The 14,130-nt window shown below is 37.5% G+C and overlaps 1 protein-coding gene across 2 annotated transcripts in view; it reads right to left on the bottom strand.

Annotated features, from left to right (window-relative positions):
- KDM5A (lysine demethylase 5A) overlaps positions 1 to 14,130 on the bottom strand; it is a 49,112-nt gene that overhangs the window by 33,524 nt on the left and 1,458 nt on the right. For both annotated transcript variants that reach the window (XM_054281885.1, XM_054281884.1), the window contains exons 2-7: positions 13,604 to 13,681; positions 11,911 to 12,033; positions 9,558 to 9,728; positions 8,962 to 9,096; positions 3,691 to 3,796; positions 2,647 to 2,735 (exon numbers count right to left, since the gene is read on the bottom strand). In XM_054281885.1, the coding sequence (XP_054137860.1) occupies positions 2,647 to 2,735; positions 3,691 to 3,796; positions 8,962 to 9,096; positions 9,558 to 9,728; positions 11,911 to 12,033; positions 13,604 to 13,681 (702 nt within the window). The remainder of the gene's footprint in view (positions 1 to 2,646; positions 2,736 to 3,690; positions 3,797 to 8,961; positions 9,097 to 9,557; positions 9,729 to 11,910; positions 12,034 to 13,603; positions 13,682 to 14,130) is intronic.

Here is a 14,130-nt window from a genome sequence, read left to right as displayed (position 1 = left end):
GAAGAGATTTCATATTTTCTTTGCTCTAGCTTCCTGTACAGTGCAAAGAACTTTAATTAATAGAAACATTTACTATAATACTGAAGAAGTATAACAACCTAAATTTAAAAAACTTGGGTATTGTATTGTCTTTGAAAAAAAATTCCCTTTTGTACAAATTTTTACTCACAGCATGAACTTCATGAATGATACCTACTCCAAATTCTGCTACTACTTCCACCAGCCCCTGGCAATTCAGGCTGTGTGCATTTCCTTCACACAGCTCAAAGTAACACCAGAAGGGGTGGGGCTGTGTTTGGTGGGGGCTGTTAATTTAATCAAGATGTCACAAAAACATGTGCACTCCAGCTGATTAGGCTCAGGTGGATTAAATAGTTAATGACAAACCCATCTCCAGTTACAGTGGCCTACTTAAGTATGCAACCTCCCAGCTATGCAGTAATATACTTCTAAAAGAGGCTGCTCAGGTTTCTTGAGAAACTATTTTAAAAAATAATGCAGCTCTACTCAGAGGCATATCATTTTCCCCTTTAAAAAAAAAAATCCATGCACACACCCTCATGGAACATTATGTCTGTCCAAAGCACCAAACCAGCTGCTTTTGTTGAAGGGAGGGTACCTCAGCAAGCATTTTCATATTCTCTTTCCAAAATTTAGCAATGCATGAAAATGGCAATCCTAAGTTTGCTGGGGTCCTCACTGGCTACCGCTCACTGGTAATACCTTCTTCTCTCTAAATTCCTATTAACATATGCAGCCTCTTTGTTAGCATACATGATAATGAGGCAAATAGAAAAACTGCATTGAAATGGATATTCACAACAAGGAGATGTGTTGTGACACAACCATAACCACCTAAAATCCTGCTAGCCACGTGAGAAAACAGTGTAACACTATGATGATATATAATTATATGCATCAATAAAGGTGCATATATAAAAAGGTGTATTTTATCTCCCAGTTAGTAATTCACAATGGGAGTAAATCACATGGGACTCCCATTTTCTTCATGGTGGAAAAAGGCCATTCTTTATTCACATAACTTTTTTGCACAGTTTATAAACCTCTTGTGGGACTCCAATTGGTTAGTAGTTTTCTTGCCAATTACTTTTATTGGTTAGTAACAAACTGTTACTCTGTATTGATTGGTCACTCAAACTCTCAGTGTCTATGTTCAAGGACAGTTGTTTGTGAAAGATAATTTTCATTTTTCTATCGAACGGTGCAAAAACAGTTTATGCAGGTGCAGGTTATTTTTTTACGCAGGAATAGATTATTATGTTAACAAATTGCTCACAACAGGATTGCTTTCACATGGGAACTTGCAAAATGCCACCTCTGACAAGGCCAGACACTGATTCCAGGACAGCAGGCTTGATTTTATGAAGCCTTTCTTTATGATTTTTCTACCTTACTGCAACAATTCTCAAAATGAAATCAATTTCGTAGTTAGCACTTTAAAAAAGGATAAATAAATGATGGAGAAATATACACAAAATTGCACCACAATATTTTTCAGTCCAGTGTTATATGAGGTAAATGCATCACCAGTGTGTTTAGGACTGCTTTCCTTGTCCAGGTATTAAAAAAAGTGTGGAACCAAACAGTATTAAGTCACAGAATTTCAAGATATTAAAGTTACAGCAATACAGTTGCAAAACAACAGTTCTGTTGTAATAGCATTTTAATTTTCTTTTATAAATACAGGTTAAATGAAAAGACTAAGTAAATAATAGTGATCCCTAAAAAACCCCTAAGAGACTAGACAAAGTATTTTAAAATTAAAACATAGTTAAAATTATCAAATTCACTTGGCCTAGGAAAGCCATATACTCAGAAGTTGTAGCACAATTGAAAAAACTCAAGCCACACAAATCCTAACTGATCTGCAATGGCATAGTGATCTGGTTTTTAAATATCCAAATTCTACCACTTTTCCCCCCCCCCACATAAAATTGTGATTACTAGAGTCTTTAGGTTGCCTTGGACTTCCATGGTTGAAATTTCAAATAAGCTTTTGTAAGTGTTCCCAGGCTATGAGAAAAAAAAGGAACAGCTGAATTCTGAGTGAAGAGTCTCATTCTTTAGACAATAAAAGCACAGCTCTTCATTCATGGCTGCACACACTTTAAGTCATGACACTTTAAAAGTAGGAAGTCACATTCTATGAAAGGCATTGAGAACAATTGTACATTGCCTTTCCATCGACAAACATCAGGGAACTCAATGTTTTACTTTTCCTATTCAAATTCAAAACAGCAAAGACACAAGAGGTGGAATTGCTAAACACAAACTCCTGAAGTAGTGGAGCACCTTAGAATCTCTTCTAAGGAAAAGAGGCAGTATTATAGTTGTTCTACTAAGGGCAGCTCTAAGAAAAACTGAACTATTGAAGGCATTCATGTATGATCAGCAACAAGCTTCATATTGCAACAGCTTTCCTGTCCAAAAGATGAAAACAAAAGCCTTGAGCACAGATTGTTTTCCAAAAAACTGTTCTTTCTTCCCATGACAGCATCATCTGCTGCAGCACGCACTCATTCATCTCTTTGGAGGGGTGGGGATTCTTTCAGAGGAAAAAGAAAAATCTTAGTAAATCAACCAAGTCCTTTCCATCAGAAATCCCAGCAAAGGCATCAGACTTACAAAGTTGACAGAGAGGGTTCCTTTGCGCTGCCTCATCTGCATCCCAAACGCCTCCGACCTGGTTCCCTTGCGCCTTCGCGTCACCTCATCTGGAGGGAAAATGAAATTAAATGTTATTAACGTGACATCAGATAGACTTCACTTGTAAAAGCACCACAGACATCCAGCCTGGCACCCTGCCTTTCAGAGCAGAAACTACTGAACAGTCCAAAGAAAGCCAAATTGTCATGTATTACAGCGACCTGAGGAGGTCGCTGGGGTGAGAGAAGGATGAGAATCTTGTTTGATGATTGGAAGGTTGGATTTATTGATATATGATATATAATACATTATTACTATACTAAAAGGAATAAGGAGAGAAGTTGCAGAGGCTTGTTAAGCTAAGAATAGAACAGAAAAGAATCTATAACAAAGTTTTGTGTTGAGGGACTCTGTCCCCAGCTTGCTCTTGTGATTGGCTTTTAATTATAAACATGGAACATGAACCAATCACACGTGCATCTTATTGCATTCTACAGCAGCTGATAACAATTGTTTACATTCTTCTTCTGGGGCTTTTGCTTCCCAGAAGATGCACAAATTTCAAAGAAAGGATTTCTGTGAAAAAATGTCTGCGACAGTCATGTTATATCTGGCCAATCTAAAATCAACAGGGGTTAGGAAAAACATCTTTTGTTTATCCTCACAGGTGATCCCCATGGCCTCATGAAACACAGTGAATTAAACACCTAAGTTGGGCACTTTGCTGGCAGGATCAGTTTCAGTACTGTTAAATCCTGCTTCCCCTTTCAGTCACTCAGTTCATGGAACAGCTGCTTAATTGTTATTGTTACTATATAATACATCAAGAGCTGAAACTCTGCCAAGTTATATGAAGCACTCTGTAAATCTCTGGTGAATGAAACCCTAGAATACTTAAGCTTTCTTTTTCCAGTTTTCATTTGCCTTCTTCTTAACACTGTCTCTAGAGACATTCAGGAAGATTTAACAGTCTCACTGAAAGCAAAGAACTCACAGAAAGCTAAGTGCCCAAGATTTAATTACCCTCTTTATCCTTTGCTCCTAATGCCAGTCCCATCATCTTGGGTCCAGCTCCAAAGATCTGCAGCTTTTTCAGTTCGGTGTTTCTACTCATTTCTCCAGCCTCTGCCTAAAAATAAATACAAGACCACATCAGCACAAACCATGAATATTCCCCCTCCAGGTTTCTTCACAATTTGTTTCTATTCCACTCTCCCAGAATATGTGCTCATCAAAAGAAGCAGGCCTGAAAAGATATGATTATCTGTTCCTAAAGGCAATGAACATATGCAAATGGAGTAAGAGAGAATTTTTGTCCCAAATTTCCAAATTATTTCCCATCTAATATTGCAAATCAACTACAAGAAGTGACCTCTACACCAAATAAAAGAACTAGGTTTGACATTTTGCAAAAAATAGTAAGACTGCCAGAGCAACTTTTCCCAAAATCACTATGATTCAGTCAAGTGCCTGGATCTTAATGCAGTTTCAACAGGATTTCCTTATCTGCTTCCCTGAGTAGATACATCCACAGGACACTAATGAGTTCCAACCAACTTCCTTAAGCTTGGCTGCTTCTGGGCTTATTTGTGATGAAATGTTGTGAGTACAATTCAGATCACAGCTACTCATGTTGCAAGCTCAAGATCAGAAGTAAAAGGACCCATTTGGTGACAGCTCCGTGTCCCTGCCAGCGATGTTTACTGCAGTATTCTGCTCTAATGAAATTCTTTCTGTTTCCCATTACTGACCTACCTAATTTTCTCACATCACTACCACTAATCTAACAACAAAAAGAAGAAAAATAAGAAAATATTCTGCTTTTATCTGCAACACAATTACCTTGGCATTTTTCTTTATGCTGCCTCCTTATAGTTTGAAAAATCTCTCTGATGTGGAATAGAAGGCCACTAAATTCTCACTGTTCAAAAACTTCCTCCTGAAATTCACTGATCTCAAAAGATCTCAGCAAGACTATCAATTTTGAAGGTGGGCATGTAATTTTAAAGAAGTTATTCTTCAGTTAGCTTCCTGATGATACTTCATCTGTTATTTTTCAAAGTTATGGCCTGATATCTCATGCTTGTCCCTTGGGGTGCCATGCCTTCAAAGTCTTCAATCAATTATTAAAAAAAACCCAAAAATTATCTTCTAAAATGGTGTTTAACATCAGTTCTAATACACTGGCAATAAACATTAAAAAATATGATTCTTCTGCCTTAATCAGTTGTTTTTCTTGCTTCCAGAAGACATTTGAAGATATAGTTTGCTATGCATTATTCTTCTAAGGAAATTTTAGTGATATTTACAGTCCCTGTTCCCACTGAACTGGGTATGCATCATGCTAACAGGCATCTTTCCAAACTAATTACTGCTCATATTCTTATTTTGAACATTTATATGTTGCTATTAAATTATTTGCACTTGATATGTGACCAACTCTGTAAGCCCACTGCGCAACCATGCAAATTTTTCCTCACCAATTCCTCACTTTTTGGCTAACAAACCATAAGGAAACACACCAGAGACTTCCTAGTTCCTCATTTTCCATTTGAAATTCATTAACAACTCAACCATTCCCTCAACTAACGGAACCTGACAGAATCAACCCACATATTTCAGCACAGACATAATTTCCTCAATTATGTCCACAGACACAATCCCCTCAATTTCTCCTAGTACTGTAACCAAAGACAGTTTTCTCAATGAGATATGAAAAACAACTTTATTATCATATTTAATAAAAGCAAATCATTAACATGCAGCAAGGAAGTTTTACAGCTCAGTTTAAAACCTCATTACCTAAATATATTTTCATAAATATATTTTCATAACTCCTCACCTCAGATTTACCTGGATACCACTAAACCTTAGTGGATGAAATCCATTCATGTTTAAAGAGCTCCAGAGTTTTGAAAAAGAACAGTTTGCATATTGGAAGATAAATGTTTTCTAAAAATCAGATTCCCATGTAACCTCATGAAGACTGACCAGATATTGATACTTAAAGGTGTAAATACCAAAAACATTCAGAAGCCCCACTGAGCATTTTCTGCTGTGCCCTTTAAGACTGTAAAAAAAGCCAAACTCACAACTGTGAGTGCATGGAAGCAGCAGCAATCCTTGCCATTCTCTCACTGCTAACAACACACAACTCCAGCTCACTTTTGCATTACTGCCTCTCTACACAAGTGAAATGAACTTGATTAAATTGTGATTCTGCTCTTATCTCCTCTTTGTCCTGAAGGCTACAGGCTGTGTCTTTTACCTTCTCAGCTGAAAGTACAACCCAAGGGTTTTTCTTGCATATGGGCCAAGCCTAATAACACAATCCAGCTACACTGGATTCACTCACTATTCTCTTGTCTCACCCCTCATCTATTCTGAAACATGTGCAACCCCCCTCCTCCATCCCCAATGTACAACAGTTACAACCAGTAACCAAAATATTTACATGTTTGGGGCATTTGTCAGCATCTCCCAGAGTTCTTTTGTTTCACAGTTATTGACACTGAAAGAAATCTTTCAAGCAAAAAAAAACCCTGAAGCTTATTTTACTGTGTTATTCTGCAATCATAAAGAAAGCTGAAAGCAGATTTATTACTTAGAATTAGTTTTAAGAAAATTCTCTGGACATAAAGTTAATATCCTTTGAGAAAACAGCACTTTTTGCTCCAGTACTGCAATTCTTCACCAGAAATCACCATGACATAGCCTCATTAGACAAATCCCTTGTCAGCTAAAATACACCCCAACAGATCATCTATGAAGATACTATTATCCTTTTCTAAGAAAGTACTCTCCTAAATTTAAGCTTTCCTTAAGGATGTTCTCTTCTCCTAATCTGAATTAATTTACTTTTTATTGTCATTTTCTTTACAAGCCTTTAGGAACTCAGCTGCCTTTCTCCAGCTTTTATTTGTGAAAGCTTTCTTCAGAGAAAACAGAATAAAGCATAAAGTTTATTTTCTGAACATAACTGCTCACCATCTAATTACTCCCCTCCTATTCAGAGACAATGTTTTCAACTGACATTTGATTGTAGTATCTAAAGATTCTCAAGCTATCCTTCACAGGGGAGGACATCCATTCCCTATTTTCTTTCATTTTTTATGTTTTTGAAAAATCCTGAAATTTGCTTTTTCAAAGTCTCTCACCCCCTTCTACTGCTGAGGATGTTTCTCTATTTCAGTAATTTCTGAATACTGTATTTATACTTTCTTATTAATTGCCCATTAAGGTAAGTTATCTGCAAGAAGATGCAGAGGGTGTTTGGAAACTACTTTGAGCCCTTGGAAAAGATCTGAGGATCTGCAGAGGTCTGTGGAATTATCCATGCTAACTAACCAGGCACTGGACTACTTGGCACAGCACACACAAATCATTCAGATGTTTCAGCTAGAGCAGAATGACATTTATTTAGTAGGTTTTTACATTACTTGCATATTACTGGCTCTCTAAAGATTGTTTAGACAACCTCTGGTCCAATTCCAGGTATGCATTTCAGACAATAAACAGAGTCCTGCCTACAATAAAAAGGTGCACTGAAATCTGGAACAATGTCTCCATGTTCTCAGATATTTATTTTACACTGCTAGCCTTTCTGGATACTGAGGAAAAATCTGGCTCTAAATGCTGCTCCAGGGATGACTTAACATAGTTATACACAGCTTCCAACACAGCCAAAACCTACTTCTTCTGAATGTGCAAGTAGGATGAGTTTTTTCTGTATTAAAGAACTCACTTCAGTCATTTTAGTAACTGTAATGCTTAAAAGATAACCTGCAAAAAATAAATATATTTACATGCCTTTTATTAGGCTTGTAGCCATGCTATCTAAATAAAATTATCTCTTATTTCTGAACTGCAGGCCCTTCAAACAAAGTGAAACACCTTTACAGTGCCAGGATCACCAAAGAATCATCTTTCCAACGTGGAGAAATGACAAGTTCCATTATTCTGCTGAAATCAGCAGGAAAAAAGATCCCACAGAAGTTTGATAAAACAGTGACACTTTTACACCATGTGTGAGAAAAAGGACATACTGGTATTTCAGCATAAGATTCATTCAAATCCAAAGAAGAATTCCACATACCAAATGACTGCTGAAATTTCTGCAGCACTCCCAGACTTTCTGGATAGCTCACAACCAATACTTTGAGAGAACTGGGAAGATCAACAAGCCTGGGACTGCTTGTGTAATGCACTGCTATATGACTATGAAAAATAACTTCAGGTCAGCTTTAGCAAGCTGAGAAAAACTAAAAAAAGATAACTCATCTGAACCATCAGAGAAAGAGGCAAAAAATTATAAAGGAAAACATCAGAGAAGGAGGCAAAAAATTATAAAGGATACTCAAATACCTCTGTGACAAGAAAGGTGCACTGTAGCAAAAAAAGCAGTTAAAGAGCATTTGAAAAAACCTTGTGGTGCTGGAGCTAAGTCTAGAATAGGATGAAGCAAGTAGGAAGTTGGTTGCATATAAATCCAGCTTTCACCCACGCTCTGCTGATGAGCCAGCAGACTCCATGTGAAAAGCCTCAGGATGCTGCCTGCAAGGAGCATCTCTGTCAGAAGGGGAAGGCCGGATTGAAATAGTGCAACAGAGCCATCAGGGCAATACCCCACAATTATTTTCAGTAAGACAGCAATTTGAAATGGTGGTGATTCAGTCTGAACTCAGATTTTCTCAGGGGTACCTCCCAGGAGTTAATATCACCTACTAGAATACCAGAAATTCCTGTAGCACCAGTAATTCAGAAGGAAGGAAATTGCTTTTCAGCAGAAAAATTGTAGAGCTCCTATATAGTTACAGCCATCATTGATCATCTCCTCACACATCTGTTTCAGTTCTTCAGAAGAACTGCCTGCCCAGCTTGAGATAGTTAGTCCCACATGCAATTCCACAATTAACCATAACTTACATGTATTTGCATTTATGTCTTCAAGAGGCATATTTTAAAAAGGTTTTAAAAAGTTCTAGAACTTTGTACAAGCAGAGGCTTTAACATCAACTCACAAACAGCTTTCTGTCTTATTTTCACAGATACATTCCTTACCAAGGTACTTAGGCCACTTGTGAGTAAACAAAAAAGCAACTTTTAGAAGTTTTGACACAAATAGTGCATATGCTGTATCAAACCAGATCTCAGAGTTACAAACTGAGAGTTACTTCTCTAGATTTTAGTTAAATGAAGACTGCTTCCCAGTGGTGCTCCTAAGCAGGTTGCCAAAGGCTGCTGCACTGGTGGGAGAAATAAGAGCTGTCTGTAAGAGCTGAGCAACAGGAATACCTGGGATTTGACACGCCTGGTTCTCTTCAGCATAACATTCATCCTTGAAGCCTGCTTTGGGGAAGCTTGGGCATCTGAACTGAGGTCCTCAGCCTCCACTTTTTCCTTAAGATCCAAGTTTGGCTTTTGGATGCCCTAGAGGAGCAGAGCACAGGACACTGTTGGTCAAGCAGTGCTAATCATCCCACAGCCTATGAATCATTCTGTGTGCTAAGAAACGGGATGAGTGAAGTCACACAGACCATTTGGAAAAGAGGCCAATTAATTCATTCACCCTTCAAATAAGAAAAGTGAATCCCAGCTACCAGGTTAAAAAGAGAAAAATAAACATTTCCAATTAAACATATCATCTTTTGCTTTGTTTTCCTTCCCAACAGGGCTGGCTTCAGTCCTATAAAGAAATACCAGAAAATAACTACACAAGGTCATGGTACAACTTCTGGCCTGTCACAGATAATTTTGAGGGTGGTTCTAGCTTTGCTGGCACAGCTGGAGCTCCTAACAGCACTGACCCCCTGTCCCAGTTTGACATGGAGTAACAGAGCTCTGTGTGCCTTTGGGTACCCTGTTCACAGCATGAAAGATGAGCATCTCACCATGAGGCTGACCCCAGACTGGAAGAGCTCGTAGGGATACAGGATCCGTTCATAGTGAGACTTGAGCAAGGAGCCCGTGCCCTTCCCTGGCAGGTAGCCAAGCCTGCTCGCCACTTTAGACCATTTCTTCTCTTTGGTCACCACTTCAAAGCCTCCTTTGTTGGCAACAATCTGAAATAAATAAGAAGTTCAGGGTTTTGAGCTGCTCTCAGCAGTTTGTGTAAAGCAAGAATCAATTAAACCAATCAAAGGTTAAAAGGGTCCATAAAAAATGACAGAATCCTGAAATTAGCTTTCATTTCCTGAAAGACTAATCCTTTAATAACAAATTTTAAGTTATAACTTAGTTGTTCTTACTGCTTCATGTATTTAATGTGATTTTTAATTTATTAGCAAATGTAAACTACATACTGTCTGTGACAGGAGGAGCCCAACAGTTAAGGTTTATCATGTGCTGGAAAAGATACAAAACCTGCCACAAGAACACACTGAACAGTTAACCCTCACCAGACTTGTGCTCTGCTGTAAAACAGAGCCTGGCCAGCAATAAAGCCAAATTTAACAGACCCCAGGCAGAAGGGAGTGTTGGAGCTCAGAACTCTCACAAAACCCTGAAGGGAAGAGAGACTACTATAAAAAGAGGGAAAAGTAAATCTACCTTCCAACTCAGTCCAGTTATTACACATGGCTTCAATTGGTTTGAGACCAGTAATTCACACACAGAACTATCACTGCTCACATCTCTATGTATATACAATTAAAAACAAGACCATTTGTCTGCAAGCAATATAACAGCGTATGAGTTGCTTCCTTCAACACACAGGCCACATTTCCACTGCCTCCATTCCTTTTCATTTCACTGCCAAACAACTTAAAACACAAATGGATTATAATTCCATTTATATTATTGTAAGACTATAATAATTTTTACAGCAGTGTAGTTTTGCATTGCATTTCTTTACACATGAAGACGAAATTTCAAGCTTAATGTTTCACATACTGTTAGAAACCTCAAGGCAAAAACATTTTATTACTGGAGTGAAATTTATGGCTTGCTTGTGAGGCTGAGGTAAAAAGAGAAGTCTAATTGTGACAGTGACAAGCAAATTCACTAATTCTGGTTTCTCCTGTAATCACACAGAGTTACACTTAAATAAAACAATATTATTGATCATTATTTTTCAGAATTTACAGAAAAGCTCTAGAAAAACCTTTTAAAATGAAACCTGTCCTAAATTTCAACTTATCTTTAAAACTTCCAGGAAAACTTGTTTTCTAAAATTATCTATGCATGAACAACAGCAAAAGAAGCCAGTAACGAACCAAACCAACTCAGAGCTGCAAATCTACAGCCAATTGCAATGTTCCAGCTCACTACAGTGACCCAGATATTCTCCAGTACCTCTCTGATATTCTGCATATCCCAGTAAGCCACTATAGACACAAAAAGAAAAAAAATTATAGAAAGACTTTTTATCAGCTTTTCTCTGCATTTTATCAGCCCTTCCAGACTTTCCAAAATCCTTGACTTTTTCAAAATGAAAATATACTCATTTGCATTTTTACTTACCTAAGAGAAACAAATCTTGATGGGGAATGGAAACTGATGCTCTAACCTAGAAGCACTAGAACTACCAGAACTTCGGTCTTTTCCCTGCAAGAAGAAATCTACCTATTTATATTTAGTAGCATTACAGACTTACAATAAGTAAGTCTATAATGGTACATGTATTTTGCCAGTGCAAAACCAAATTCCAACAGAGACTTGTGCATAAATTTTGAAAGAAGTGTGGTGTGTCCACCAAGCATAACTACGGAAATATTCATTTCTAGCCAGCTTTAAGCCAAGTCTGTTTTGGAAATTAAAGTTAAGTATTCCTGGAGATGACATTATATATTTTCAAAGAGGTGTTTATAAAAACCTCTGGTGGAAAAGAGGAAGGAGAAACTGCAACAGTTCATGACAGAATTGTTGGTCAGAGCTGAAATGCACACAGGCATGCTGCTGCCTTCCCAAAGAACACCTCAAACTCCTGCAGCTCCAGCACATGTAAAAATGGAGAACTGAAAATCAAGAGGCCAGCTGACATCAGGACATGCAAGGTAAACAAGGTAATAAATACCTGCTGTATGGAATCCAACCAATCCAGCCAAAGGCAACTAATTTAATTACACTGTGACATGTTTGCCATAAACATTCCAATTAGAAATGTTTTTTCACTGTATTTTCCCAGTTGTTTAATCTCTGGATTAATGAGATTAGCACTGTAACACAAGCCCTTCCTCTTGTTTGGCTTCTTGAGCTGGACTGAAAACTGAAATCCCTGTCTGCCTAAGGCCTACAAATACTTACCTTGCTCAGACCATACAGATCCAGTATTTTTCTCTCAACCACAGGGATTTTTAAATTGGATCCTTGCAGTTCCCAAAATTTTGCCAATTGATCCAAGAAGTCCAGTTTCACTCTTGTCATTGCCTGGAATCAGTAAAGGTAGACAATCATGTATGCTCAAAACCAACTGTGACAAAATCTTATAGTCCTGAGAGAAAACAAGGTAAGTTTTTATAGCATTTCCATTTTCAACATACAATTTGGCAGGGGAGGTATTGCTTTGTCAGGTAAAAAAAGCCTAAAAATAGAAATATTGTTTAAAAGAACAACTTTACAAAAAGAAAATTACATATGCTTTTCTCTCTGCATTTAAGACACTATAGTTAAATTCCTACCAAATTTCTTGGTCTGAAAGCAAACTGCATGCTTATGAAATAATCAGCATTCAGGGAGAAACACAGAAACAATTATTAATTGTGACCCCCAAGAGAACACTGCATTTGACTTGAGGCTGTGGAGAAAGGTTCCAAAATAAAATGACAAAACTAAGATTATGGGTGTGCAGTTTGAATAGAAGTGTGTAATATCACATGGTAGAAAACTTAAGAGTTTGAAGTTTTAGAATATAGTAATATATAAAAAAAGATAGAGGTTTTAGGGTGGAGGCTGGTCCTTCTTTACCTTCTTCTTCATGGCTTTGGGTGGTTTTGTGTAATCAGATAAAGAAGTCGGCATTGTGGGCCAGGGGTGGTTGGTTATTAGGTTAAAAGTAAAAATAATTAAGTGTAATTTCTTAATTAGAGATTAAAAGGCCTTGTAGAGAGATAAGGCTCCATTTTTTTTTAATTTGTTAGAGTGAAGTGCTGTAGAACTGATGCCTTGTGAGACTGTTACATAGACAAGAACGAATAAACATCTCAGTCCAAACAAGAAACATCATCCCATGCATTTATTTAATCCCAACCCTGGCAAAAAGAAGTTAAGACTCAACACACTGGTGGTGTGAACAGAACAATTACTGGTGGAGAAGAGAGGAAATACCAACAGTTTTTATATATACCAGTTTTATGTATTACTATTTTTTATATATGCCTTATCCACACAAAGGGCCTGTTCTCTGAGCACCCAAATCACTTTCCATAAGGAGCCCCATTTACAAGCCAAATGACATTTTGGTATGTGAACAAAGCAAGGCTTTGAGAAATGTTGCAGAGAAAAGGAAAACCAGGACAGAATGGAGGTCATACTGCTTTCAAGACAGCTGACATAAGGTTTTAAATCATAAAATTAAGCAGCTATAATAAGCCTATAAAAATAATTTTAAGGCTTAAAAGGCATTATTACGACAGCATGAGGTAACCAGAGGCATCAGAGCAGCAGGAAATATTTTAAGAGGAAAAAATTGCCTGTGAAGTTCTGAAGGCTAGACACTGGCTGCTCTTACTACACACATGATATTTGGAATTCATTCTAGACACCACCAGGTGAATGTGAAAAACTCCTGTGGTTATTTTGGGTAATAAAATAAAAACCAGATTTTTCTCAAAGCAAGGGAGAGTTATTTTATACAAACTCTGCCATTGCCAAATATAAACATTAATATCATCTATGGGCTTCTGAAGTGCCCCCCCTCCAGAAACATGCAAATCTCAAGCAGGGATATCTCTTTCTTTCAGATCAAACACAAAATTATATCAACAGTGGAAAAGCTCACCTCCAGTTCATTCAGGCGCTGAATTCGTGGAGTGAAACGAAAACTTTGCACTTCACATGCAAATGGAGGCTGCCAGTCCTAAACAGAGACAGAAACACATTTTACTGCTTCCAGAAACTTCTCTGCAAAATGCACAAAACCAAACACCCTCATAATGCCTGAGTAAACAAGCTTCCAATAGTAAACTAGTTTCTAAGAACAACTGGTGATATCATTTTCCAATTTTAAGACATTTTTGTGCTTATACAACAATGTTCCTCCCACCATATTTTAGTCTGAAGAAAGATCCTCACAGATTCAAAAATGTCAAAGAAAACAAGGTTGAAAGCATCTCAGTATGCATTACCTCATGCTAAGCTTAAACACAAGATACACTCTGTAGCTGGTTGGTTGTTTATTTATTTCAAATAAAGAATCCATATATCCTGCATGCTGAGAAATCCTCAGTGTCAACAGCAACAAAGACTAAATCAGGCACATCTTAACATTTTCTGCTTGTCCACAGTCACTTCAATAAAGACAAGACC

The sequence above is a fragment of the Melozone crissalis genome, unplaced genomic scaffold (assembly GCF_028551555.1).
Source record: "Melozone crissalis strain CALT ecotype California unplaced genomic scaffold, PUWL_Pcris_2 ptg000033l_1, whole genome shotgun sequence".
NCBI lineage: Eukaryota > Metazoa > Chordata > Aves > Passeriformes > Passerellidae > Melozone > Melozone crissalis.
This window is presented reverse-complemented; position numbering and strand designations above follow the sequence as displayed.